Genomic DNA, 27,124 nt, shown 5'->3' on the forward strand with positions numbered 1-27,124 from the left:
TGGGGGACCAGAAGAAACATGTAGAATAAATGGTGCACAATTGGGAACGGCTATAGCAATAGACAACTGCCTCAAAGAACCTTGCATAAGAGAAGGGGAACGGAGCCTATAGAGCTCACTCTCCTACCAAACTGTCACTCAAACAGCTCCTGAAAAAGTGTCCTCCATAAGCACATCCTACTCGGTAAAGACAACCCGAGTACCAAGTCTAATGCCATAAACAGAGAGGGGTGGAAAGCCCAAGTCTAAAACATGTAGGAATTCTGAAAGGAAATGCCAGGTACGGTCTGGCAATAATAGCAAAGTGCCAACATCACTAACAAGCATCGAATAAACATCACCAAACAATGACTAAGCCCTCAAATGGACAAAGATCCTATAGCATATCTCCTCGTGGAGTCATATGACTTGAAGCACCAATGTCAATGAGCCAAGGGGGCTCTGTAGACGAGTCATCCAACCATTGAAGAAGGCTTCTCTAGTACATGGATATGCCAAAATACGAACTCATGGGTAATAGCTCAGTGTAGAGGTAGAGAAAGGCTCAAATGATTTATCTCCATCCTTCGCTCCTGGACAAAGGTAAGGATACTTCTTCCAACATTTCTCCTCTAGATGTGTCCCTTCCCACAATATGGGCATTTAGGCTTCTCCGAATTAGAGTCAGTGCCTGAAAAACTCTCCTGGTGTTTAGCCTTTGACTTCCCTTTCTTCTTCTTCCCCCCTCCGGAGCCTGCAATAAAAGCTTTGGTGGAGATGGATCCACTAGCTACCTCCTTGGCTCCCTCATCGTACTTCCAAACAAGCAAGGTGAGCTCCTTCCATAGAAGCTTCTTGCATATCCTCAATGTAAAACGCTGGTATAGAAGACATCAAACTAGGGAGATGGCAATCGAGTCAAAAGAATCATAACCATATCCTCAAAAGACATCATCTTGCGAAGGGATGCAAGCTCATCCCTTATATCCTCCAACCTATTGACGTGGTCCTTCACCGTGGAACAATCATCAACAGCAAGCATCCATAGTTTCTTCTCGAGAGTAATCCAATGGACAGTTGTCTTCTGATGGTACAAAGAAGCAAGCTCATAAAGAGGAAAGATCGATGGTACACTTCCATTGCTTGCCACAACCTATGCACATTCACTAGGACAGAATCATGTAAGCTCATAAAGAGGAAAGATCGATCTCGATAGTTGAGCCAATTCCATAGAGCTACACGATCCATTGATGATCCCATTGTGTAATCCTCCGTTGGACGAAAAATAGGGTGGGTAAGAAACTCCCAAAGATTGAAGGTATCAAGGATATCTTACACGACCAAAGCGAATAGTTGGAACCATCAATATAGAGGGTGCCATAGGTGGCATTTTGAGGCCAATAGAGTGGGCCTTCTATGAAACATGGAGAGAACGGGGAGAAGAGGGATCCTATACAAACAAGCAAGGTGACCTTCGTCTTGCTTCGCAAGCATTGCCTCGCGGCATCTCCATACACTCTTCACAATAGTCTTTGCAATAATCTCGTTGTCATTCGGAGGAGTGATGAGAATGCTCTGCCTCTGAATTATCAAAGCCTCAAAACTGGCTATAAGACATCTTTGATATCCTGCAAGACACCCACCAAGCCCCAAATCTGCAGTAGACAGGAGAAATCAGCTACAATCACTGCTATCGCCTGCCCAAAAACCTTGTCACCTGGGGTAGTAGTGATGTCGCCTACAGCTAGAAGCAGTCGCCTGCTGCAGAGGATGCTGCATTTGCAGCAAACACAGATGCAGATACTTGTGTTTCAGGCTGGGGTGGTCACATGTGCAACACTCTCCACTCTATCCTCTCGTTAGGCGATGATACCATGTGAGAGTGTGCAATGGAAGAACAGGGACAGAGACAGAGAAAGAGAGCAACTCTGCAAGGAAAGAAGAAAAGAAATCTGCACTGAATCCACTGAAATCACTATCAAGATAAAACATGTAAAATAAAATGAGGCCACAATCTGAAATTCCTTCATTCAAGGTGCTTAAACCTAAAATTTCAGATCTGAATCTCAATTTGGCTCAAATTTCAGCACCTTGATTTGAAAGTATTGTGGGGTGCACTGATGATCTGGCACCAAATAGTGTGGCTACTGACATCACCTAAATTGGGTGTTCTGGCATGGCAGTGGCTGCATGCTGATCACACTCACTCACAACAAAAAGCCCATTCTGGAGTGCACTGATGATCTGGCAACAAATGGTGTAGCTATTGACATTCCCTAAATTGGGTGTTCTGACATGGCAGTGGTACCATGCCAATTGCGCTCACTCACAACCAAACTCCTTGCAACATATCACTTTTGAATACTAGAACTGAGTTTTTATTGTAGTCTCTGATCTTTCCCGTCTTGATAGACATCCTTCTAAAATTCGTATAGATGTTTTCACTCCCCTCAGACTTTATTTTGGTCTCATAGACTGTGGTCCAAAAAGTTAAAAGTTCAATACAATTGTTCTTCCATTATCTGTGTAATGTTTGATGTGTGTATATGGGAAATATGACAGTCAACAAAATAAATTCAATCACAAAGTTTAACCGGTGATATGATTTCAACCTTAGGTAGATAAGGATTCTCAGTATCATCAAAAGCATTGCGAAGAACCCACTTCTCTATTCGACCCTCCTGAGGCTTTATCTGTAGCACAAAGGCAAATACAGAAACAACGTAAGTAGGAATTATTCCGGTAACTTAATTTGACACAACTTTCTAGGGGTCTTACATGTTAATTTGACACAACTTTCTAGGGGTCTTACATGTTTTTAAGTTAGTAGTGCAAGAAAAATAATCTCCAATCACCAATCTTTATCAACTGCACATGCTGTAATATGTAATTGTTTACTGATGTATAGCAAGACTCACCATTTTCCACTCAGGATCCATGCACATGGCAACATCTATAAAAGCTTTATCTAGGAAGGGTACACGAGCTTCAACACCCCAGGCTGATGTAGATTTATTAGCCCTTAAACAATCATAGAGATGAAGATCTTTGATCTGTAACAACAACATAGTGTTCACTACCTGAGTCATATCAAAGGTTGGCTTTAAAATACACAAATAAATGACCATAAAAACAACAAGAATCACACAGAAGTCTTCAGATTTCAAAGAACAGAAATACCTAATGAAACATACAAACCAAGTTATTAAGGAAAAAACCAACTTTGTGAACAAAGTCATTAATACAAGGTATTTGCTATACTCAGCACATGCTTCATTCCCAAGTTTCCGATTGCCCGTGCACTGAAACCCAAACAGCACTTATGAAAAGAACGCGTGCATGACAAAAACTCCATTGATTAATTCATGAACTACTACAGTCTGGACAGGGCCACTCTACCTTTAGTTGAGATTCTTTTCCTTTTTGCTTTTCTGTTCAGTTAGATGAAAGGATGCTTATAAAACCATATTATCCAATAGATACAAACAAGCAAAAGCGAGCAATTATTAATACCCTTCTCCAAAATCGTTATGATCAACAGTGAACACTTTGAGTGTAACATAGCAAGCCAAGTTCCCAACAAACCAATCCTCTGAGAAAACAATTGGTGAACGGCACACTGTGCTGCGCACCGCCTAACTCTCCCAAACACAAACAGAAAAGTACTCTCAATGATTTGAGTCATGAAAGACTCCACTCTAGCAAGAGACACCCTGTTTTAAATAAAGATTTGTCCCCCTTTTTCTTTTGGGTGCAAACAAAGCATGCATGCTGCACAATATTATCCAGCAGAAAGTAACAAGCTAAAAAGAGCAATTAGCAATACTAGTCCTGATAATCTCTACAAAAAACACCCTTCATTTAGCATAAGAAGTCAAGTTCACAACAAACCTGAAATATCTCCCTAGGATCCAACCTACAAACTAGACACCAAACAAGCCATAACTACGGCAAAGAACATAAAGGGAATGGATACAAACTCACCTCCCGCCCATAGAGACAAACAGGTTCACCCCCAGCTTGGGAGCAAGCAGCGTACCTAGGTCCATGGTTGTTATGTCCGATGGTTGGGGTCAGATTAGTACCATCTGATGCTAGTACCATACTAATCAGGCTAATAAATCTTGGACCTACGTCCGATGTTAGTTCCAATGATAAAAAAATTGTGACCAATGTTGCAAGCACCCATCCAGATTTCCAAAATGTAACAATTACCACTTTATGAATGATTGTTACCCTTAGCACTATCTTCACGAATGAAGCGAGGATAATGACTCTTCAACAAATGTACCAACTGACAAGTTGCCTTTACCTCCAAAGGTTCTACCACTTGACTAAATACTCCAGAAAAATGGACTAACGAGATTGTTTGGTCCTCTAGTCAAGAACCGATTAAATTTTGAGTAGCTTGTAATGAGCAATATCTTCCAATCACTACACTTCCTCAATTGGCACAATCGTTTCACCTTGTCCCAATTGTTTCCTTCAAACAACTCGTGAAACACCAAGGGAACTCATACGTCTAGCAAACAATCCAACTAATAGGATATGCTACTTTTTTCTTGCTAATCTGAAAAGGTCCAAAGTACCTCAAAGATAAATTATAGCACATGCCAGTAGTTATTGAATCGGAGTCTTTTGGGACTTTAGGGTAAACTCACATGCCCTCCTAGAGCTCTCAAGGAGTACAATTTTGATTATCCTAAGACGTAGCACAATCCTGAGATGTTTTAATGCTTTCCTTTGCAATCATCAACATCTCAAGCACATGATGCAAGAAAAAGACCACACACTGCTTTTTTACTCCCTTGAGCTCAACACCAATCAATGGTTACAGCTCATAACCATACATTAGCATATAAGTAAACTCAATATGTAGACAATAATGCTCCCAATCAAATTATTTACAAGAGACATGCAAGTAGCATACCCTCCGTAGTTAGAATTGTCCTCTTAGTCTATCCACCAATCTCAAGATGCTCCATGGACAAAATGGGCAATCAAGTCTCCGATTTCTGGAAGACCATTTACCAAAAATGAGTAATAAACTTAGGATCACAATCAATTACTATTTCCTCAAGCAAACCATAAAGGTTATGTAAAGGTCTCAACAAAGAGACTAGCCAAATCATGGCTTTTAATGGTTTTCTTCGTAGAATGAATCGAGCACAACCAATCAATCAACCAAAACCAAGATTCCATCATAACCCGGATTCATACAAGGGAATCCTGCCACAAAATCTGTGCAGATCTTACCCCTTCCATAAAATCCATGGAGATATTACTCCACCTTTTATCATATATCTGTCAAGAATGCAATATTTCCCCTTGCTTGTGTTGTTCAACTTTATTAAGCTAACACTAGGCACTCACCTACGTAGGACTCAACCAATGTTTTCATGTGTGACTAATAAAAACATTAGCTAACCAAGACTGAAATCTGGTGTATCTAAGGGTGTCTTCTGCTTGACACATCATGGCACTCCTATAAAATCTTCATACGCATATCCACATCATCAAGTGCACACACTTAGCCTTGTTTAGACAGTTAATCCATTTTTAATAGGATACTTTCCGCCTTTCTTACAGTATTCGGCGTTCGAACATTCCGATTACCAACGATTCTTGGGCTACTAGGACCATCCTCAACTAATTGCAACATCCTGCTAAAATAAGGGTATGTTTGGCAGCTTCATCCATCTCACCTTGCGACCACCGAGACCAAGCTAATTACATAGGAATTTTAGTGAATGGTGGTCACTCCAAATGATAAATTGGAAGCCGTGCAAATAATGAAATCAAATTTTCAATGAATCAATGATCACCAATTCCTTCTCTCAAGTGGTGTGTGTATCGCTTACAACTCTAAAATACAACAAGACAGCTGTCCTAATAAAGAACAACCACTATAACATAATCACTAGCATTTATATGAACAAGTCATTTCAATGTTTGAAATTAGAAATAGAGCTCACTCCTCCTGATAATAAGTGGACTTGCATACTTCTTGCTTCAAACACCATTGAGCAAACATGTCAAGGGCTCAACAATTTTACCATAGTTCTTAATAAACTTCTGAAAAAACCTAGTGAGACCTAAGAAAGATTTCACTTGCCTATAGTTCTTAATACCCTACTTGTAGATTTTAAAGGTCAAATTGGATGCCATCAACCATGCAAAAACTCTCTGAAAAAGAATTCTCACTTTGATAGCTTCACAATCAGCACTCCCACTAGAGATGTAAAATGATACACGGATCACTTGTGTATCACTCCCATGACATACAATGAACCAGTATATCACAAACAAAAACAACTATCCACTTTCCAAGATTCGAATGCAACGAATCATTCATCATCAACTAGAAATTTGCAGGAGTATTTGTTAACCCAAAAGGTTCCTCCTAAAGTTGAGAGTGTCAATGGGTTGGAAAGGTAGTTTTTCAAACATCCTCACAAGTTATATGTATCTAATCATACCTAGACCTACAATCGATCTTAATCAAGTAACTCGTACCAAAAAGTCAATCAATGAGATCATCCATCTAAGATATAATGCATAATTATTCTTGACGGTCACTCTATTGAGACCTTTGTATCAACATAGAAGCACATCACGCCATCCTTTCTTTTTTGCAAGAAGGACAAGTATACCCACGAAGATTTACTAGGTTTAAAAAACCTTTTGCAAGATAATATTGTAATTACCTAGCTATCTCGACTTCCTTTTTCCCGCTAAATCAATATGGCTGCCAAGAGACTAGATGGCTACCCAATAACGTCTTATCATGTACTCTAATGCATTGTGAGATGACAAAATTGCATCATGGTAATTCACACAAAAAGACGTCAACGAATCCATATAATAAACGATCTAGATACTTATTAACATCAGAGTTTTTATTGACATTATTACTAAAATGTTGGAAAATGCCTACCAACTATGGAGCAGAGAAAAGAGAGACAATGAGATGTGTGTTGAAGCAAAAGAGTAGAATGTACTTTTCTGAACTGAAAGAATAAGAATGAAAGATACAAGTCAAGTCTAAGATAGATCTAGCTCTAACTCAACTAGAGTTAACTGACTCTAACTCTAACTCTAAGAGTAGTGACACAACTTATAACTTTAGTTGTGTTCACACTAAGAACTGAAAAAGAACAAAAGTCTAAAGCATTAGGCATTGCCTATAGCTTACCAATGTATAGTATGTCGGCTACGCACATATTTGAGATATTGTATATTGAATGTCGGTGCGTGTGTTGAAACGATAAATAAGATAGCCAACAACCTGGCTGTAAATTGCAACATCATACATCTCTTCACCATCATGCACAGACAGCTTTAAGCATGGCTCCATTGAAGTGCACATAGGTTTGCAATCTTGCATATTAAACCTATGTAACAGCTCATCCACATACTATGATTGTGATATGATAATACCACGCTGATTTTGGGTGAATTGAATCCCCAAAGAATAGTGCAGACCGCCCATATCTGACACAGCAAATGCATGTTTTAATTCAGCCTTGAAATCTGTAATTTTTGCTTCTAAATGTCCAATGAGCAGCATGTCATCTACATAAAAGAATGATAATCAACAAGTCCCCCCCTTCATTCTTAATGTGTAGAGCGGGAGCACTTGGACTGTTTTTGAACCCTTTGTTGACCAAATATGCATCAATTGTAGAGTACCATATATGAGGAGCCTATTTGAGACCATACAGAATTTTGTTTAGCTTGCATACCATGTGTTATTTCCCCTTAACCACAAACCCTAGAGGTTGTGACACATAAACATCCTCCCACAAACCCCCATTCAAGAATGTCGTCTTAACGTCCAACTAATGTACCTTCCAACCATAATTTACAACCATAGCAATTACACATCTCACCGTACTCATACACGATGTAGGAGCAAAAGTCTCTTGATAATCTATGCCCTTCTTCTGTGTATAGCCTTTTGTTACCAACCATGCTTTGTATATGTCAATAGTACCATCAACCTTGCGTTTGAGATTAAAAACCCATTTTGTGCCAATGGCCTTCTTACCAAGTGGTAAATCCACAAGATCCCATGTAGAGTTAGCGGCAATAGAGTCTAACTCATCGTCCATGGCTTGCATCCAATGTACATCTTGTTGGGCTTCGTCCAAGGAAGTATGCTCATCAATGTACATCTTGTTGGGCTTCGTCCAAGGAAGTACACTCATCATCATCCAACAATGAGCTCATAAATACATGCTCATCACAATCATCTACTTCCGTAAAATTAGCCAAAAAACCTCCCCCTACATCATGTGCTTGTTGCATGTTCAACAGTCCTTCTAGTGTGTTGACCTAAAGGAGCATCCATTTTACTCTCTTTGAGAGTTTGTAACATCCATCTAGGGACTGTTTTTGCTGCATTTACAGCAGCCCTTTCATGTTGTATTGCATTTTTCACTACATGTGGCAAACCATCATCAATACGCTGCTCTTCACGTGCATATGGTGTAGCAACACCTTGTTGTATTACGTTTGTCCCCGGCCATTTACAATAGGCACGGACTCCAAAGAAAGTGGCGAGAGACGCTCAAAGACATCACCAATGTCATAGGTGGCTGGCATTTGAAACTCATCATGTGAAAATGCAGCATTTTCAGTAATATAACATCCCTACTGACAAAAACTTTCTTTGTACATGGATCATACAGGCGATAGCCCTTGCTTTCCGAACTGTAGCCAGTAAATATGCAATTTACAGCCTTGTCATCAAGCTTCCCACAAAGCTCTTTCGGAACATGTGCATGCTATGTAACCAAAAACCTGAAAGTAGCCAACCTTGGGTTTCTTGCCACGCCAAGCTTCAAACAAGGCTATCGTCTTTTACACCTTAGTGGGTGCACAATTCAACACATGATTTGCACACTGAAGGCCTTCTCACCAAAATTTAAGAGACAGCCCCTTGCTTTTGAGAATACAACAAGTCACCTCCATAAGAGTGCGATTCTTCCTTTCAACAACATCATTCTGCTGAGTCATTCTAACAGCGGCTTGATGTGTAATGCCATGATCAAGAAAATATGTCTCAAAAACACAAGACATGTACTCTCCCCTCCCCCTCTATCTTGTGAAGTGTCTGCACTTTCAAGCCAATTTTTGCCTCAAGCTTTGCAACAAGATGTTTAAAATGCATAAATACATCAGATTTTGCTTTCACCTATATACCCATGTATACCGAGAGTAGTCATCAATAAATGTAACAAAGTAAAGATGACTTCCAAGTCCACGTGTCCTCAAGGAACCACAAACATCAAAGTAAATAAGCTGCAATTTCCGAACAGCACACACTATACCATCCTTTTTTCACACAAATCTGTGCATCTTGCCCAAAATACATCCCTCACATGCATGAGGAGATGGAGTCTTCATTAAGGCAATGCATCTACCATATGACACCTCTAAAGGGTCATCAAACTCTCAAAACCCATGTGTCCATAGCAGGCATACCATAGCTCCGCATTCTGCATAGCGGGCCATAGAGGAGTGACTACCAGAGCATCATGAGACTTTGAATCATAGGTATCCAACAAAAACAAACCCTTATGCGAGGTCCCAAACAGCCTTAGTGCATAATCCATCTCCCAGTCTCTGACAATGCATTTGTCATCCTCAAAGATAACCTCAAACCCATGTTGTTAAGCGCAAAGATAGACAATAAGTTCTTTGTGATGCCAAGCACAAACAAGACATCTAGAAGCATGAAATCAGATGGTTGAATGCAAAGAGATAAACAAACACTTCCAGAACCATCTACAGCAGTAATAGTGACTATCCCAATGCCACAAACATCATAACTATTGCTATTCATACATGTATCACGCTTCCCAACAGGGGTTGAATGCAAAGAGATAAACAAACACTTCCTAGAAGTGACGTGCTTTGAAGCTCCACTATCAAAATACCATGTTTTCTGCGTTTCACCAGCATTAAATGCTGAATCAACCATTGAAAAATCATAACTGCAAGTCAAAAATGCATATTCCTCGTCCACAAAGTTAGTTGAAGTATCACCAAAGTAGATTTGTTGGCTGATCACTCTTGGACAGCCAAATCAAAGTCCTTTTTCTTCTCTTTGGCAAATCTCTTACCACATTCATCAATATAGTACCCTAGCTTCTTGCAATAATGACATTTCCCATTGTTTTTAGACTTTTCTATATCTTGTGACAACCTTATTCGATGATTGTCTAGCCTCACCCTTTTGCTGAATTTTTGCATTTTGGTTGACATTTCCTTTGCCTTGGAACTTGGAAAGCATAGCCACATCTCCTAAACACAATGCAACATTCTTCCAAGTCTATTCCTCTGGCAACCAAAGACCTTCCAACTCCACAAATGTAAGGGGCTGCTGCTGCCCCTCGCCCCCCAGGGCCCCTCTCTCAAAGACAACATCAAAGACGTATGGAAACCAAGATATGACCCTGGAAGAGAGTTCAATGTGATGTTTACCATTTCAACATCCTCGATGATTTCATACACATTCAATAGTTGCTCGCACAAATATTGTAGTAAGGTGATCTGTCATACAATCACCCTCATCCATGTTCACATTGGCCAACTCTCTACAAAGATAAGATATTCTAGTCTCATTACATGTTGCAAGTATACGCTCAAGTACATCCCATGCTGATTTTGAGGTCTTACAAGACCGGATGTATGGAATGATCGATCTTTTCACTAACAAGGCAATCAAAAAAAGTGCACCTACATCTTTTGAATCCCATCTTGTCTGATCCTTGATAGGAGGGGGAGGAGGGACAATAGCACCAACTGCCTGTCCTCTAGTGTTACGCTGAGGTGTTTCAGATACAAGACCTCCTAGTCACTGCAAATCACCTATAACATAGTCCCACAAGTCCTTCATTGCAAGAAGGTTACAGACCATAAAACTCCACAAGTAGTTTAATCCATCAAGTTTGTCCTCCTGTGTAAGGACACCAAGGATGTTGCTCTGATCATTAGTTCCCTGATGTGCCATACTATCAATAATGGACCAAAAATCTGCTGCTAAATACTTCTCTCTTGAAGTATAGATTGTACTCCTCAGAGTACCAAAAATCCCCTCAAGATTATGCAACAAGTACCAAATTGTCATACAAATGCCAAAGTGTATCCATTTTGACCCAAATCAACACTCAACCAAGAAATAACACCAATGCACTATTGTATCACAGCTACCTCCTAATGCATGCCCTCAAAAGTACAAATTACGGTAACTTAATGCAAGTCATGTGTTAAAAGTTATGTCAGTTCAAGTAAATTGGACTCGAAACAAGAAAACAAACAGGATAATAGCTTTTCGTGTAGACTTCTACGACATATTTTTTGTCACAATTACTCACTCTTGCATTTCTGTGTTTCTACCAAAATTAGCCAAATCATCATCTATTCTTGGCCAAAAAGTAAAGTGATAATGTTTTGAGCGTTGTTCATATTTCTCGTTTATGTTGGACCGATTTCTTGTCACACACGTTTTGTCTATTTTGAATCGCTTTATTCTTGCCCACGTTTCGTCTATCTTAGATCTCTTTCTTTTGGAGTTTTTTTTTTAACTAAATGTATTTCCTTACAACATAGCTTCTATGTATGATCTGTTGTGTTGCACTTTCGTCTCGTCGTTCCATATATGGTGTGCAGATTCTGTGATCTTATAGGAAGAGCATGCTTGGAAGACCTTTCAAGCATGTGACCAAATGTGATGTGCACTATGTAGCACACATGTGAATAAGCCATATTAAGACCAAAACGCTTCAAAAATGGTAGTTTTATTAATCATTGGATTAAAAAAAGGGCCAATGAGAGTTTTCCACATGTGCAAAAATATGATTTTGTTGTCTCCCTTGCTTTGGAGATAGTAAAGACCATTTCATGGATTGTTCCTCTTTTTTTGCCAAAATCTTTGAGATCTAACATATTTTGGTAGTTCCAAAGCTCATAAAGCTAATAAAGGCTAACAAAAGATGAGATAAAAACAAGATGCAATTAATACTGTCGATTTTGTAACTTTCTTACCAAAATTTACTGAATTTTCCCAAAAAAAATTGCTCAATCTAACTATAACAACAATTAAATGTTGTTGTATCGCTTGTTTGCTACCTAGAATGCATGTCGAGAAAAAGCCTTGAATTTCTTTCTAAAATTTCAAAGAAATTGAAGAAATTTGTACCTTACAACTCGAACTTCTACAGTAATGTCACCTCGAGGTATGTGCCAATAGCAGACAACATCTTGAATCTGCAACTTGATGCATACTAGAGCCTTTAAGACAAAAAACCCCAAATTTCTTGCACAAATGTCAATGATATTGTGCAATGCCAGTGTTTCCAATGAGCATTTGCAAGTGGGGCTGCAAATTGGGCTAAAAAGCCCCAATTTTTTTTGCAAGAATATCAAAGAAATTATGAAATTTCTTCGAATTGGTTGTCAATTTGAACTCCATGGGCAAAATTTGACAAAAGCCCCCAATTTTGGGCAGCACAAGCTAAGATTCGGAAAGAGATCGCCAAAATGGATAAAATTTGCAAAAATTCTGAAAAAAAAAAAACCCAAATCTGAAAATCAGGGTTTTTACACTTTTTAGGATTTGCAAAAAATTGCATGCAAGGCTGAGAATATGGCACGCACAGGTGAGAAAATAATGGGCAAAGCTGAAAACAGCATCAGCTCCTCCATAACAGTAGCTCCTTGGGCTACGTACAGGACTGCGTATAGAGCTGTGTACAAGCTGAAAACAGCAGCAGCTCGTCCTTCTCTTCCTCCGACTGAGAGCTGGCTGACGACAACAACAGAGATTAGGTGGGACGGCACTGACTAACAATGAGAGAAAAGAGAGATAATGAGAGTATGCTGAAGCAAAAGAGTTAAGTGTATTTGCTGACCTAAAAGAATGAGAATGAAAGGTACAAGATAGGTCCAAGATAGACCTAGCTCTAACTCAACTAGAGTTAACTAACTCTAACTATAACTCTAATAAGAGTGGTGACACAACTTATAACTTTAGTTGTGTCCACACTAAAAACTGAAAAAGAACTAAAGACTAAAACATTGGGCACTACCCATAGAATTGGCAAATTCTAGCATTCAAAACAAGAGAATTCAATTGCAATGTTGATGATTGAACTTTTCCACTAAATTATCTATATCTAAGAATATCCGAATCAAAAAAACACTTGTGAAATTCCAAGATTGATATGGTGTTGACATTAGATTTGGTGATCCCAAAGGGGAGAGTCTTTGATCACATAGATACATCAAATTCATAATCAATCTATAGAGAGTGAGGGCAATCTATCAAAGAACCACCATATGTGAAGGATGACATCGCCATGATCTAGGCCCATTAATCAAGAGTCCATAGCCTAATATTATAGCTAAACCAAAAGATCCAATTGTAGTACTGAATAATTCCAACAGTCTACAATTAGGGCCTCCACGTAACGTACAAGATACTCTCCCTTAGTTGTTGCAAGAAGAAAGAAAATTGTGAGTGGAACCTTGGTCAAATTGTAACATACCAAAATGGCCATAAACAATAGAAGTCACCTTTAAAAGGTCATGTGGGCTAAATGCGTACTTATTCACAAGACAACAACTACTCACATCTATGAAACAATTCTTTGCTGGAAAGTCAAAAGATCTACCTAGATCTTCAATGGTATTTATCGATGCCTTCGGCTCATCTTCAGTTTTATTTTGTTTGTGAACAGTCTTTGTCCTCACAAGAGTGGCCAGTTTAGTGGCACACAAAGCTTCAATCCTTTGATCGATCTTCACTTCAAGTCACCTTATAGGACATCATCATCCCCGAAATGGGTACATGCATGTACAAGGCAATGTAGGGTAGTTATGCAGTCCCATTTTGTTCTAGACCAGGCCGGCCAGCAATTTTGCAGTTGCAAGCATGTTCAATAGGGTTTCAAGCAGGGTGGACAGTCATTGCCATGTGACATGCAGCTGTTTGCTGCATTTTCTGCATTATTTTATTCATTTTTCCGCACTCGACCATATTTGGCAACAATCGGCCAGATTTAGATGGCTGACCTAGTGATTTTCTTGTATTATATCATGCATATATAGGCAGCCTTGTCCAATGGTCATGGTCACTTCTGTTTCTTGCACGTGAGAGAGAGCTTTGGCTGGTGATACTCCGACAGCCCATTGCATATATCTACTTCAGCATTAAGCATTCATACTCAACAGTCTTCTGCGTTCTACTTTGTGTGTGTGTGTGTGTGTGTGTGTGTGTGTGTGTGTGTGTGTAACGTACCGCCCTAACAGCTATTCAAGCACGTTTTTAGTGGTCCATCAAGAAACGAATCTAAGCGTCGCTGCCCAGCACTCCCATGGAGTGTTCTAAGGTTTGTCGCTTTGGGTTTCACAAGTCTGCCTCACAACAGAAAGTTTGCGGCTGAACCCACCTCCCATGGAGTGTTCTAAGGTTTGTCGCTTTGGGTTTCACAAGTCTGCCTCACAACAGAAAGTTTGCGGCTGAACCCACTAGGATTAACTCGAAATCGGAGTTCCTAGTAGCCAAGGTCCCCTAACAATATTCTAGTATCGAATCCTAGACATCCTACTTTACGCAAAAATACCCAAGCCGAAGCAAACCCATGCCGCACTTGATTCAAAGAGAATGGAAAACAAGAGGGATGCACTGCTCAACCTCTCTGCCCATAGGGCATAGTCCCATTCCGGTCCCCTAAAACGGCATGAATCGGGTTCTAACCTAATATTGTCCAAGGGTCGTACAACTATAGAACCTTGTGAGAAGCCTCTCAGTTCTTTGGGACCACCCTTCTGTAGGACGGACCCGTCAAGGGTCTCGCCCACCCGCTTCCCTCAATGGGCGTTCTTTAGTTATCTGATTAGGTCCTATCACATTTATGTGAGACATTTAAAAATAGCTTCCTTAATTAAGCCTTTTAGGAAACAGGGTTTGTTTGCGTAACTTATGGCACTAACACAAGAACAATTCAAAGGAGTTCCCTGGAAGTTAACTTTATTTTAGAATTTTAAATGAAATACAAATCTCGTCCACAAACGACGAATCCCGCAATTCGTGAGGACGCACCTTATTTCCTCCAAGTTTCCGCCCTGTACTAGTAACACGGCCTCGAGATTCTATCTCAAGTCACGTAGATCCTTTGAGTAGGACCCGAAGGCAGGGAATTTATAACCAGAGCCCCCCCTAGCATCCAAGCGTACTCCTATATTCAAACTCAACCACAAAGAGATCTCTCGTGGCGAGTTCGGTCCACGTTCCCGTCACAGCTATTTGGAACCCCCTTGGCTAGGGTTGGCAGTCAGCTGGGGGTAGCTTGGTGCGCCATCCATGAATTCAACCTAATTCATTATTCAAATTTCCTTTGTGAGTTGGGTCATACGTTCCTTTCACAGACATTGAATCTAGTGTTACAAGCACAAACAACAATGAAGACAAGTGCTCATACATCTGCTAAGGTGGAGTCCCTATCTTTGACACTTAGCGTTTGTCCTTCTTATATTGGCGGCAATTTCCAATATCCTCTGAGGGATAGGGAACACCTTCTTTCCGACTCCACTCCTATGTGATAGAAGCAAGCAATTATGCAATAGGATCTATATCCGATAGTTCTCGGATGGTAGCTGTCCTAACTTGCTAGCCTTTAGTCCAAGGTTCTTGTCTTGGAAAAACGTCACTCGAGCATTTCCAACATGATTGAATAATGCAACCTAATCGGTGGTTAGTTATCATAGATTTTTACTAGAATACTTCTCCCTTCCCAATGAAGTCGATCTACATTTTTAAGAGTTCCCATCAAAGTAGGATTTATGGGACGCACCTGGTTACCAAGTGTCGCTGTTCCTTGACCCGCAGCTCCATCGGTTGAAGCGCGATTCACGCTCGATTGGACCTTACTTCGCTTGGGAGGCATCGTATAATTCAGCTTTTTCTTCACGACTACATACCCAGGCTACAAGAGAGTTGACTCCTTGTGGAAGGAAATGACTCGTGAGAACCCTCTCAGAGAGGAGGGTAAAAAAAAAAAAGGAAAAGCTCGGAAGCCTCCATGGAAAAATCTCTCTCTCTCTCTCTCTCTCTCTCTCTCTCTCTCTCTCTCTCTCTCTCTCTCTCTCTCTCCGTATTCATTTCTTTCTTTTAGTCCAGTTATACGCTTTCACATTTGCTACACTCTTAAATGTTATCAAAGTAATATAGAAGGGCAGATTGATCGTGAGAAGATCTGAAGAGCAGCTTTCAATGCAACACCAAGGCCGTGTTTTAAGCATATGAGGGTCAGCAAAAGGCTATGCATCGACACAAGCCAAAAGCAAGCAAAGACACACGGAAAATGAAATTTGTTTTCCTGTGCAGGTTTTACTATCAAAGAAGGGGAAAAAGCTATGTTTTCAAACTTTACAACAGGTTTTGTTTTTTTTAATCATCTCCTATTAAAAGGTTAAGAAATATGGAGGAAGAGATGAGAAAGCCCTGGTAGGCCTTTTTGGAGTCCAAGGGGGCTACCCTTTGTTTTGTGCAAGCTATTTAGGAGCCATGTTGTCAAAAATCAATGTGGAGTTCCAAGTGATTATGGACTAAAAGGTCCCCATGTTACCACCTCTTCCCCACAAGATGAAAAACTAGACCGGGAGAACTACTGCATTTGGCACGTGATGATGCTTGGCATCTTGGAGTCTTATTATTTAGCAAAGCTCGTAAACAAAGGCCATTGACCATCCATCAACCTAGGATCTTTCCCAACTTTCTTCTTTGAAGAAAGTAGAGTTAGTAAAGCTACAAGCACATTGGGACAAGCTAAAATGTCACATGCATTCTTTGTTATTTCTTTCATATACTCCAAACATGATAGCCCGTATTAAGCACCTTACCAATGCTCAAGAGATATGGCTTAAACTAGATCTTCTCTATAACAAGATGATTGTTATGAAGAGAGTCTCTTTGGAGATGCAAATACCAACTTTGAATCCAAACAAGTTCGCTTCCATGCAGAACCATGTGAACAAGCTACGACAGCCACAAATGCAAGTTCAAAATGCAAGTAAGATGATCATCTCCAATGCCACACTTGCCCCCCCAGATTCAATGCATTCCACTTTGCCCTAATTGCTTTTGGACAAATGGAAACCCTTGAATGGAAGGAGCTAGTTCCCATGCTCTTGGACCAAAAGAAACAACTGAATGGTATGAATTCCCAAAAATTTGAGGCTCTAATAGGTCATGCTCCCAACAAGATTAAGCAAACATTAAAAGATAGATCAGACTTCTTATTTTTGCTTAATAGGATATACCCAAATCTTATGCAAATAATCAAAAGGACAAGAAATCCACTTTTCACATCTGTGGTAAGATTGATCACTGGAAGAAAGATTATCTCAACAAGGATAAGGATGATACCAAGAAGAAGGAGAAAAAGACTACAAAGGCCTCAAGAACGATGACTCCTCCTCCATCAACAATGCTTCTACATTTGGAGGTTTTTGAGCCTTCTTTATAGGATCCATCTGATGCAGCATTGATGGCCCCACAAACTCAAGAGTGCATTATAAACAATGGCACTTCCTACCACATAACTCCTCCTCAAGATCACATTGCGTCATATGCGCCCGATGCATGGCTTAATATCCTATAAAGGTGTCATGAGAACATGTATTTTTGAAATCTCGCTTAACATGTGGATTAATTTTTAATCACATGGTTAAGTAAATGTTACACATGTCAAGTGTGATTGGGATTAGAGTAAATTTACGAGCCTGAGACCCAAGGAAATCACGATATGTCAAAGGAAAAAGTAACTATAAGTTATACCACACATGTACTTGGTAGTATCTAGTCCTAGTTGTTAGCCTAGGTCATTCATGTGGCCATCAATGTTAAATGGTGACACTAGAGAACTAACGTTTAATGGTACCTAGCGTCAATATGATGGTCAAAGATGACGCAAAGATACTCAAGAATGGAGGTTGCCTAGTCAATTTAATTATTGGCCAATCATATTACTTTTTTGAGCATCGAAATAGTTATTAGATTAATTCTCGGTATTTAAATATTAAAACTTGATATTTAATTATGGATAATGCTGCAAATGGAATTAGAAGGCTACCACTTGGCAAAACTTGCCCATGCAAGTGGAAAAAACGTTTTTAGGGGTTCGTGGAGTCTATTCAACCATTATGGGAGAGAAAAAGACTGCTAGAGAGCAAGGAGATGTTGTCGGCTGTTCTGCAGCCATTGGAGCACCTTTTGAGACAACTAGAGATAGGAGAAGACCAATCAACAACAGGTGACAACATGAGCACACTATTAAGACAGGGCACCAACAATAAATGACTGAATTTTTTCAATTCTTTACGAAGAACGTATAAATTTTCTCTCTCTTCAACATTCTCTCTCATCTCCCAAGCTTGCTTCAAAGATTACAGCATTGAGGTCACAAGAGGTTAAGGAATTTCAGGTTTCTCTACTGTAAACCCTAATCTGCAGCAAAAATTACGGTTTAGCAACAACTTGGAGAAGCATGCCAGAAACTGAAAGCTCCAAGACTTGGATTCAACAAGGTTGAAGCTGTTTTCAATCAAATTCAAGTGAAGAGACCAGCAAATCAATGAATTTGGGGCATTTTCCATCTCCATCAAAGCAAGTGAACGCCAATTGACTGCCCAAAAAGGGGCAAATCAAATTGAAGACTTGCTGGTCATTTTGGATAGCAAGCAGAGTTGAATATTTGAAAGGGATTGGAAAAATCTCATTATACATCAACTTTTTCTTCAATTAAATTAAAGAAATACCGAAAGGGACACCAATTTTGAGGCCAATAGGGTGTCAATTGTAATTCATTTGCATTTCTCAATTTTGTAATAAACATTGCTACTATAACTAAGTTGTAATCCAGGAATTACCACCCTTTTCAAGGAAGGTTAGTTTCCAAGGGTGAGAGTGATATGCGCCTGATTCCAGATGGGTGTGGCAATGCTCATACTTTGAAAGTTCTTTATGTTCCATGCATGGGTTGTCATCTTGATGACATGTTTCAAGTTCTTCATGAAAAGATCAATGTCTATAAGATGCAGAGTTCTTATACCTTGCTTCTCTTCTTTTTGCTTCTTATCTCAATCCGAGCTATGGCATGCTTGGTGTGGCCACCTCAACTATGAGTATCTTAGGAAGGCAGCTCATGTCCAACTTGTGTATGGATTGCCAAATGTTGGGGTGAGCCATCCGCCATGTGTATCTTGCATCCATGGTAAACAACATAGAGATGTGATTCCCAACAAGGCTTCGAGATGAGCAAAGGAGCCCTTGGAGCTTGTTTCTACAAATTTCTGTGGAACAATGAGGATGAAGTCTCTCAAGGGGAGTCTTTACTCAATGTTGATTGTGGATGATTATATCATGATGATATGGGCATATTTTTCGGCTCTAAAATCTAAAGCTTTCTCACACTTTAAGGATTGGCTCATCTTCGGGGAAAACCATTCAAGCAGAAAGCTTAAGACAATGAGATCTGAAGAAGGTACAGAGCCTGTCTCAACTGAAAGAGCTCAATTCTATGTGGATCATGGGATTCATAAGAACTGTCTAACCACAATACTTCTCAAGAGAATAGCATTTTGGAGCAAAAGAACACGAGTGTGATCGAGATGGCTCAAACCATGATGCAACATCAACAGATACCTCAATGTCTTTGAACTGAAGTAGTGGCCATTTTAGTTCGACTCCTAAATTAGTCACCTATATCTACTATTATCGCTATAACTCCTTGTGGAGGGATGGTAATAACCTGATTATAACTTAATTACAAAAAGCAGTAATTAATGAAATGCCGAAACACAAACATTTACCAATCAATCTTGGATATTGGACACCCTATTGGCTCCAAAATTAGCATCCCTTTCGATATTTCTTTATCTTTAGTTGCAACTGAATTCGAATACAATGAGACTCCTTCAATCCCTTCGCAATCGAAAAGCCTCTGGCAATCAATAATTACCAACAAGCCTTCAAATTGATTTGCTCAAGCAATTGCCCTTCACCAACTCCTTGGAAAATGAATTTGCCCCAAATTTGAATATTGGCTGGTCCCTCACTTGAATCTTGTTGAAAATTAATTCTTAACCCTCAAAATTCAAGTCTCAAATAGAAAAATAAAATTTCTCAACCTTCAAGGATTATAATGCTGAAATCTTTGGAGCAAGGCTGGGAAATGGCTAGAGAATGAGAGACAATGCTGAGGAGAGAGAAACTTTAGAAATTCTTTGCAAGAAGTGGCCCGATTTCAGCCAAAAACAGCTAAAAACAGCTGCTACCCTGTCCTAACAGCCACGAGAACTATTGCCAGCAATCAGAGAAGCCTAGAATTGCTGCTGCCTAGTGTCATCCAGTCGAGAGCCAAAAACTGCAGCCTCTCCACGACTAAATTCAGCCAAGAACTCTCTCTCTCTCTCTCTCTCTCTCTCTCTCTCTCTCTCTCTCTCTCTGTGTGTGTGTGTGTGTATGCCAAGTGGCAACCTTCCAAACTCAATTTTTCAACATTATCTGCATCATTAAATTATTTTATTCATCTTTAAAATTCTAAAAATTAATTTAATAATTATTTTAGTGCCCAAAAAATTAGTCTGACCAACCAACAATTAAATTGGCTAGGCCACTTCATCTCCCAAGTGTTCCTCAATCTTCTTTAGTCCCCCAGCTTGGCATTAAGTACCATTGATGCCAAATCACTAATGTCACCAACAACTAACACTTGTGGCTTAAAAAATGCCTTAGGCCAATTTCTGGCACCAAATACCACCTAGTTTATGTCCAACATTACTTAACGACTACTTTTTCCTTTGATATCCATTGATTTCCTCGGGTCCTTGGCTCGTAAATATGAAATGATCTCCATTGCACTTCACTTGTGTAATACTTAAACATTTGATTAAAAATTAATCCAAATGTTAGTAACGCAAACAAAATTTCACATCCTCATGATAGCCCTCCCCCCTTGAAATCCCTGCAATCGTCCCCAATAGCACCATCAAATGCATCAAAAGTAAAGTACTACACTCGAATTTTCACAAGGCATCATAGTAAAGACAATATTTGCCACTTCTACCAAACCATGCCAAACACGTGCTAAATATTACCAGCGAGCATAACATAACATAAGACTCACCAAGAATCTCAAAAGCATTGCCAAAATATCATGGGATGCATCCATTACTCATGAGCTCAACTTATCTGGCAAAACCAAACCATAGTATAGCATAAACCATGGCTGAAACATGAATGGCATCATAACACATGTTGTTGTCCATACGATGCTGAATACCACTAAAAACTAATGACCATTTACTACAAATCAATATAAAATAAGCAATCTATAATGATCAATCACCAATGATCCAATGCTAATCATAATTGCTACTACACTAAGCATCAAGTGATGCAAATGTATAGTTCGAGAGCTACATATAATAAAACATAACGTATGCATACCAAACATAATGACTAGTACAATGAATAGCAATCCCCTAGCAAACATACCGTTAGCTACAGTACCTTGAATGTATGCTGAATACAGCAAGGTTGTAAATCGGCAGTAGCCTTCAAGAATTCCTCTTTTTCATCATCACTTAATTTTTTTACCATATTGACTATTTCAATGATAGCCAGTCTGTAATGTGGTGCAGGTGGGGCAACATTGGTAAGAACATACTCATACTTGATGTAATGCTGACAGGGGAATCTGTCCTTGTTGTATCTATAGCTGCCATTTCTAAAGTAAAGAAAAATCATCTTTCAATGTACTTGGTTTTTTTTACTAAGGATAAAGATGATAGTAAGAATGTTGGAAATATGTCCAAGTTAGATAAGGATCGCATGTCATTTCTGAAAATGTATATTAATTGCTTCTCTTAGTCAATTCTAGGGAAACCACCACCTGAAAGGCGATCATGGCATAGATCTTATTCCTGGACATAGCCACCCTACAAAGTCAATGCAGCCCAACAAGAGGAGATTATGAGTCTAATAAATGACTTGTTACAAAAAGGGCTGATTTATCCCAACTCATCTTCTTTTTGTTCTCTAGTGCTTTTGGTGCAAAAAAAAGGATGGCTCATAGAATATATGCATTGACTATCATGCTTTGACCAAGATCACAATAAAGAACCGGTTTATGATCCCTCTAATGGATGATGTTATGGATAGATTACAAGGGGCAATTATATTCAGCCGTATAGATTCGAAAAGTAGATATCAACAGATACACATTGGATCCAAGGATGTGCCTAAGACGGCTTTTAGGTTGTACGAGTTTTTTGTAATGCCTTTTGAACTTACGAATGCTCATGCCACATTTAATCAAAGGATGGATCACATCTTCAGGCCACATAGATCCTTTGTGGATACTTTCTTTGATGACATGATTGTCTACTCAAAGAATGAGGCAAATCATAAAAGCACTTGACATTGTATTCAATGAACTACATAGCATATTGTATCAGTTGATGATATTCATATAGACCCTACAAAGGTTGAGGCAATACGTTCATGGCTACCTTTGAAAAATGTGCATGAGATTGGCAGCTTCTTGGATTTATGTTCTTATTACAGGAGTATGTACGCAAGTTTACTGAAATTACATCTCCATTGCATGCTTTGCAGAAGAAGAATGTACCATTTAGATGGACAACAATGGAAATTTCAACATTTGAAAAGTAGAAGGAAAAGATGACTTCAGATGCTGTACTAATGTTGCCCAATCTAGAAAAGTCATTTGTGGTTCAATGTGATGCATGTAGTAACAACATTGAGGGTATTCTTATGCAAAATGATGGACTTGTGGCTTATGAGAGCCAAATTCTCCACAGTGCACAGCTCTTGGCTGTAATTCATGCACTGCCTACATGGAAACACTACTTGTTGGGGGCTTATTTTACAATGTAGATAGACCATCAAACTTTAAGGTACTTTCTTATGCAAACAAAGTTGTCAGAGAAGCATGTGAGATGGGCAAATTTTCTCTCTATGTTTCATTTTCAAATTGTATATATTAATGTTAAAAAGAATGTTGTGGCTAATGCACTATCATGTAAGGCACAAATTTCAACTGCCAACATGGTTTATCACACTATTGGATGCAATAAAAGAGCAATATGCTGCGAATTCGAACTTTGCTAAAGTTTATGATTAGCTTTGCAATGGCCAACAACACTTTCAGCTTAGAGATGGATTTCCAATTATGTAGACAACTATGTATCACAAAGCAATTGAGGACTAGAGTTATCACTTAAATTTATGCTCTTCCATATGTAGGATCAAAGGTATTGATGCATCAGTCAAGGCACTAGAGCATTTATTTTATTGGCCAGCTGTGAGGCATGATGTAGAGCAGTTTGTCAAGACATGCATTGTATGTCAGAAGGTAAGGCATGATAGGCAAAATGACGGGCTTGTTGCAATGCTTGTCTATTCCACATAGGCCTTGGTAAAGCATTGTGATAGATTTTATTTTGAGCTTCCTAGGAGACCTACAAAGAATGATGGGATATGGACTATCATTTGCAAGTTTAGCAAACAAGCCCATTTCATTCCAGTAAGGAAGAAAATGAAGACTAATCATATGACACAATTGTTTTAGTAGCACATCTTTCAATATCATGGTATGCTAGAGTTAATGATCAGTGATCGAGACTCTCCAATGACCAATTTATTTTGGAAGGAGTTGTTTGAGAATATGGATACCACACTGAAATTCTCATCATCCTTCAATCCACAGACAAATGGTCAGTCTAAGAAAGCAAATTTCACAATATCGAATCTATTGAGGTGCTATGTTTTGTTAGAGAGATCACAGCCAGGCAGGAGGTTTCAGCCTGGTGCAATCCAGGCGGACTGCACAGTCGGACTGCCACGTGGCAGTCCGACCTGCAGCAGGCAGTCGGCTGCAGACTGGGCATTTCTGGCGCCCTATTTCCAGGCAGTTCTCGGCTATTTATACCCGACAGTCTCAGCAGTCTGACACACTTCTCTGACGCAGATTACAGACCGGTGACGCGCAGATTCTGTCTCTGTTCACAGATTTCAGACAGCAGACAGTGCAGACTGCAGCAGACTTCGAGGTGGACAGCAGGTTGCATCGTCGAGGTGGAGACACACAGTCCAGCGCACTGCGCCCGTGTATATCTTTGTATTCAGCATTCTTTATACAGCAGATCTTCATCGTCCACTGTCTCTTTCTCTCCCTTCTCTCTCTGCGTTCTCTCTCTCTCAGTCCTACGCTTCCGCACCGCTGCACTCTGACATGGTATCAGAGCAGTTTTTAAGGGCTGACTCAGCGCAAAATCGACCTGAAGAGGAGTTTCCATCGCGACACAAATTTGTGTTTTTTGCGTTTAAGGGCAGACAGGAGGGCTGCGCCTTGGAACAAGGCTGAAACGAGTGTGGGCGCACAGGAAAGGAGTATAGGTGGTGGATTTGCTGCTGTTTACTGCTGTTTGACGCGGAGGAAGTTTGAGTTTTCAGCCTACAAGTGCAGGTTTTGCTTTTTCATCGCCTCCAGCGAGTGAAAAAGCTTCAGGACGCGGAAGAGCCTGCTAAGGCTGAGTTTTCCCAGTCAGAGGGGGCTGCTTTTGCGTTTGTGAAGGCATTACAGGTTAAGATGTCTACAGAGATGGACTTGGAGTTCCAGGCGATTATGGACCGGAAGGTGCCTGTCTTACCGGCTCTTCCTACAGATCAGAAGCTCAACGGCGACAACTACCACATTTGGCGCGTCATGATGTTGGCCATCCTTGAGTCCTATGATTTGGCGGAGTTGGTACAGGAGGAGATTGACTGGCCCTCGGTAAGAGATGAGTCCAAACTCTCTTCTGATGCTCGTGCGGAGTTGGCCAAGGCCCAGTCTCATTGAGACAAACTGAATGCCAGGATTCGATCCTTTCTCTTTCTATCATGCACTACAGCCGTGATCGCTCACATCGAGCACTTGACGGTGGCTCGGGAGATATGGCTGGAGCTTGATCAAATGTACAATCGGATGACCCTGATGAAGAGGGTTTCTTTGGAGGTACAGATGCGGACCTTGTCCGTCAATAAGTCTTCTTCGCTACGGGAACACATTAACAAGCTAAGGCAGCTACAGATGCAGGTTCAGAATGCGGGGAAGCCGATTTCCTCCGAAGACATGGCGATCACACTATTGTCCCAGTTGCCGCCATGATTCGGTACATTTTACTCTGCCCTTATTGCCTCGGGGCGAGAGTCTACTCTTCGGTGGGAAGAGTTGGTTCCTATGGTCTTGGACCAAGAGGAACAGTTAAAGGGACAGAATGCTTCCAAGTCGGAGGCGCTGACAGGTCAAGCCTCTCAGAAGAAGGGGAAGGACCAAAAGAAAAAGAAGGGGGATAACAAGTCCAAGAAGGACAAGGAGAAGGACAAGGACAAAGACTCCACATGCCATATTTGTGGAAAGGCTGGCCATTGGAAGAAGGATTGCCCTGACAAAGACACGAAGGACACCAAGAAGAAGGACACTAAGGATTCTGGAGCGGTGGCTGCACCCTCATCAACAGCATTTCTTCATCTAGCTGTCATTGAGGATGCTTCACCGAATGCTTCTGATGCTGCGATGACGGCTCCCCAGGCTCGAGAGTGGATTGTTGATAGTGGTACCTCACGGCACATGACTCCTTCATCAGATGGTGTTGCCCAGCTGCGACCCTCGCGTGGGCAGATTCTCATTGGAGACAGCTCTTCGGTTTCTATTGCAAGTCGGGATAAGATGCAGCTTATTCCGGATGGACGAGGTGGTACCCATACCTCAGAGGTTTTGCATGTACCAGGATTAGGGTACCATCTCCTTTCAATTCATAAGATTTGCTCCCTTGGTCTTTTGGTGGAGTTTGACAGTTCTACGGTGCGAGTCCTTGATCGTGGATCGAGGAAGGTTCTCTCATCCGGGTATGAGGAGAACGGCATTTACAAACTAAAGTCTTCCACCGCCCTATCTACTCTTCTTCTTACCTCACAGTCACAATCAGAATTATGGCATGCTCGGTTTGGTCACCTGAACTATGACTATCTTCGAAGGGCGTCACGTGGACAGCTTGTTTGAGGGTTGCCGGATATAGTGGTGAGCCAGCAGCCATGTGTCTCCTGCATTCGGGGGAAGCAACATAGGGATGCCATTCCCCACACAGCTTTGCGGCGGTCTACTTCCCCGATGGAGCTAGTATCTACGGATCTATGTGGCCCTATGAGGAATGAGTCCCTGCGTGGGAGCTCGTACTTCATGCTGATCGTGGATGACTATAGCAGGATGACATGGGCCTACTTTTTGGCATTAAAGTCAGAAGCTTTCTCGCACTTCAAGGATTGGCTTCTCTTTGAGGAGAACCGATCAGGCCGGAAGTTGAAGACCTTGCGATCCGACAAGGGAGGTGAATTTGTGTCTAATGAGTTTGCTCGGTTTTGTGCAGATAGAGGAATTCACCAAGAGTTTGCCAATACTAATACTCCTCAAGAAAATGGTATTCTTGAACAGAAGAACCGCAGTGTGATCGAGATGGCGCGCACCATGATGGAGCACCGACAGACCCCTCAGGTTCTGTGGGCCGAGGCTGTGGCTACTGCAGTCCACATCCTCAATCGATCCCCTACTTCGGCCGTGGAAGGGATGACCCCATTTGAGGCTTATTTTGGGACGAAGCCAGATGTTTCTTACTTTCGGGTCTTTGGGTGTGATGCCTATATTCACATTCCCAAGGCTCACTGTGATAAATTTGAAGCGGCTTCCCGAAAACAGGTATTTGTTGGCTACAGCTCCCAGTCCCAAGGCTACCAACTGTATGATCCCGTCAAGCGGGATGTGTACACTAGCCGTGATGTGCGGTTTGTGGAGGTTCCAGCTACTTCAACGGGTGAGGAGCATCCCGTTCTTGGAGATCCAGGGGAGAGTTGGGCTCCTTCTACAGTTCCATTGGAGCCCATGCCTTTTAATTATGATTATGTTTCTGACACAGAGTCTACTGCTCAACCCGACACCTCTGAGGAGTTACCACCGGTGGATATACCAGAGTTTTCTGCTGATGGAGAACGACGGGGGGAGGTTCGACCTCC

General features: G+C 40.7%; 1 protein-coding gene across 3 annotated transcripts in view; it reads right to left on the reverse strand.

The window, feature by feature from the left end:
* The window catches only part of LOC148041796 (asparagine synthetase [glutamine-hydrolyzing] 3-like), a 78,104-nt gene that overhangs the window by 19,663 nt on the left and 31,317 nt on the right, over nt 1-27,124 (reverse strand). For all 3 annotated transcript variants that reach the window (XM_087682457.1, XM_087682464.1, XM_087682449.1), the window contains 2 exons: nt 2,898-3,032; nt 2,592-2,672 (listed from right to left, as the gene is read on the reverse strand). In XM_087682457.1, the coding sequence (XP_087538583.1) occupies nt 2,592-2,672; nt 2,898-3,032 (216 nt within the window). The remainder of the gene's footprint in view (nt 1-2,591; nt 2,673-2,897; nt 3,033-27,124) is intronic.

This window comes from Lygodium microphyllum, chromosome 1 (assembly GCF_053477565.2).
Source record: "Lygodium microphyllum isolate KBCC chromosome 1, Lygodium_microphyllum_v1.1.10, whole genome shotgun sequence".
NCBI classification, from domain to species: Eukaryota; Viridiplantae; Streptophyta; class Polypodiopsida; order Schizaeales; family Lygodiaceae; genus Lygodium; species Lygodium microphyllum.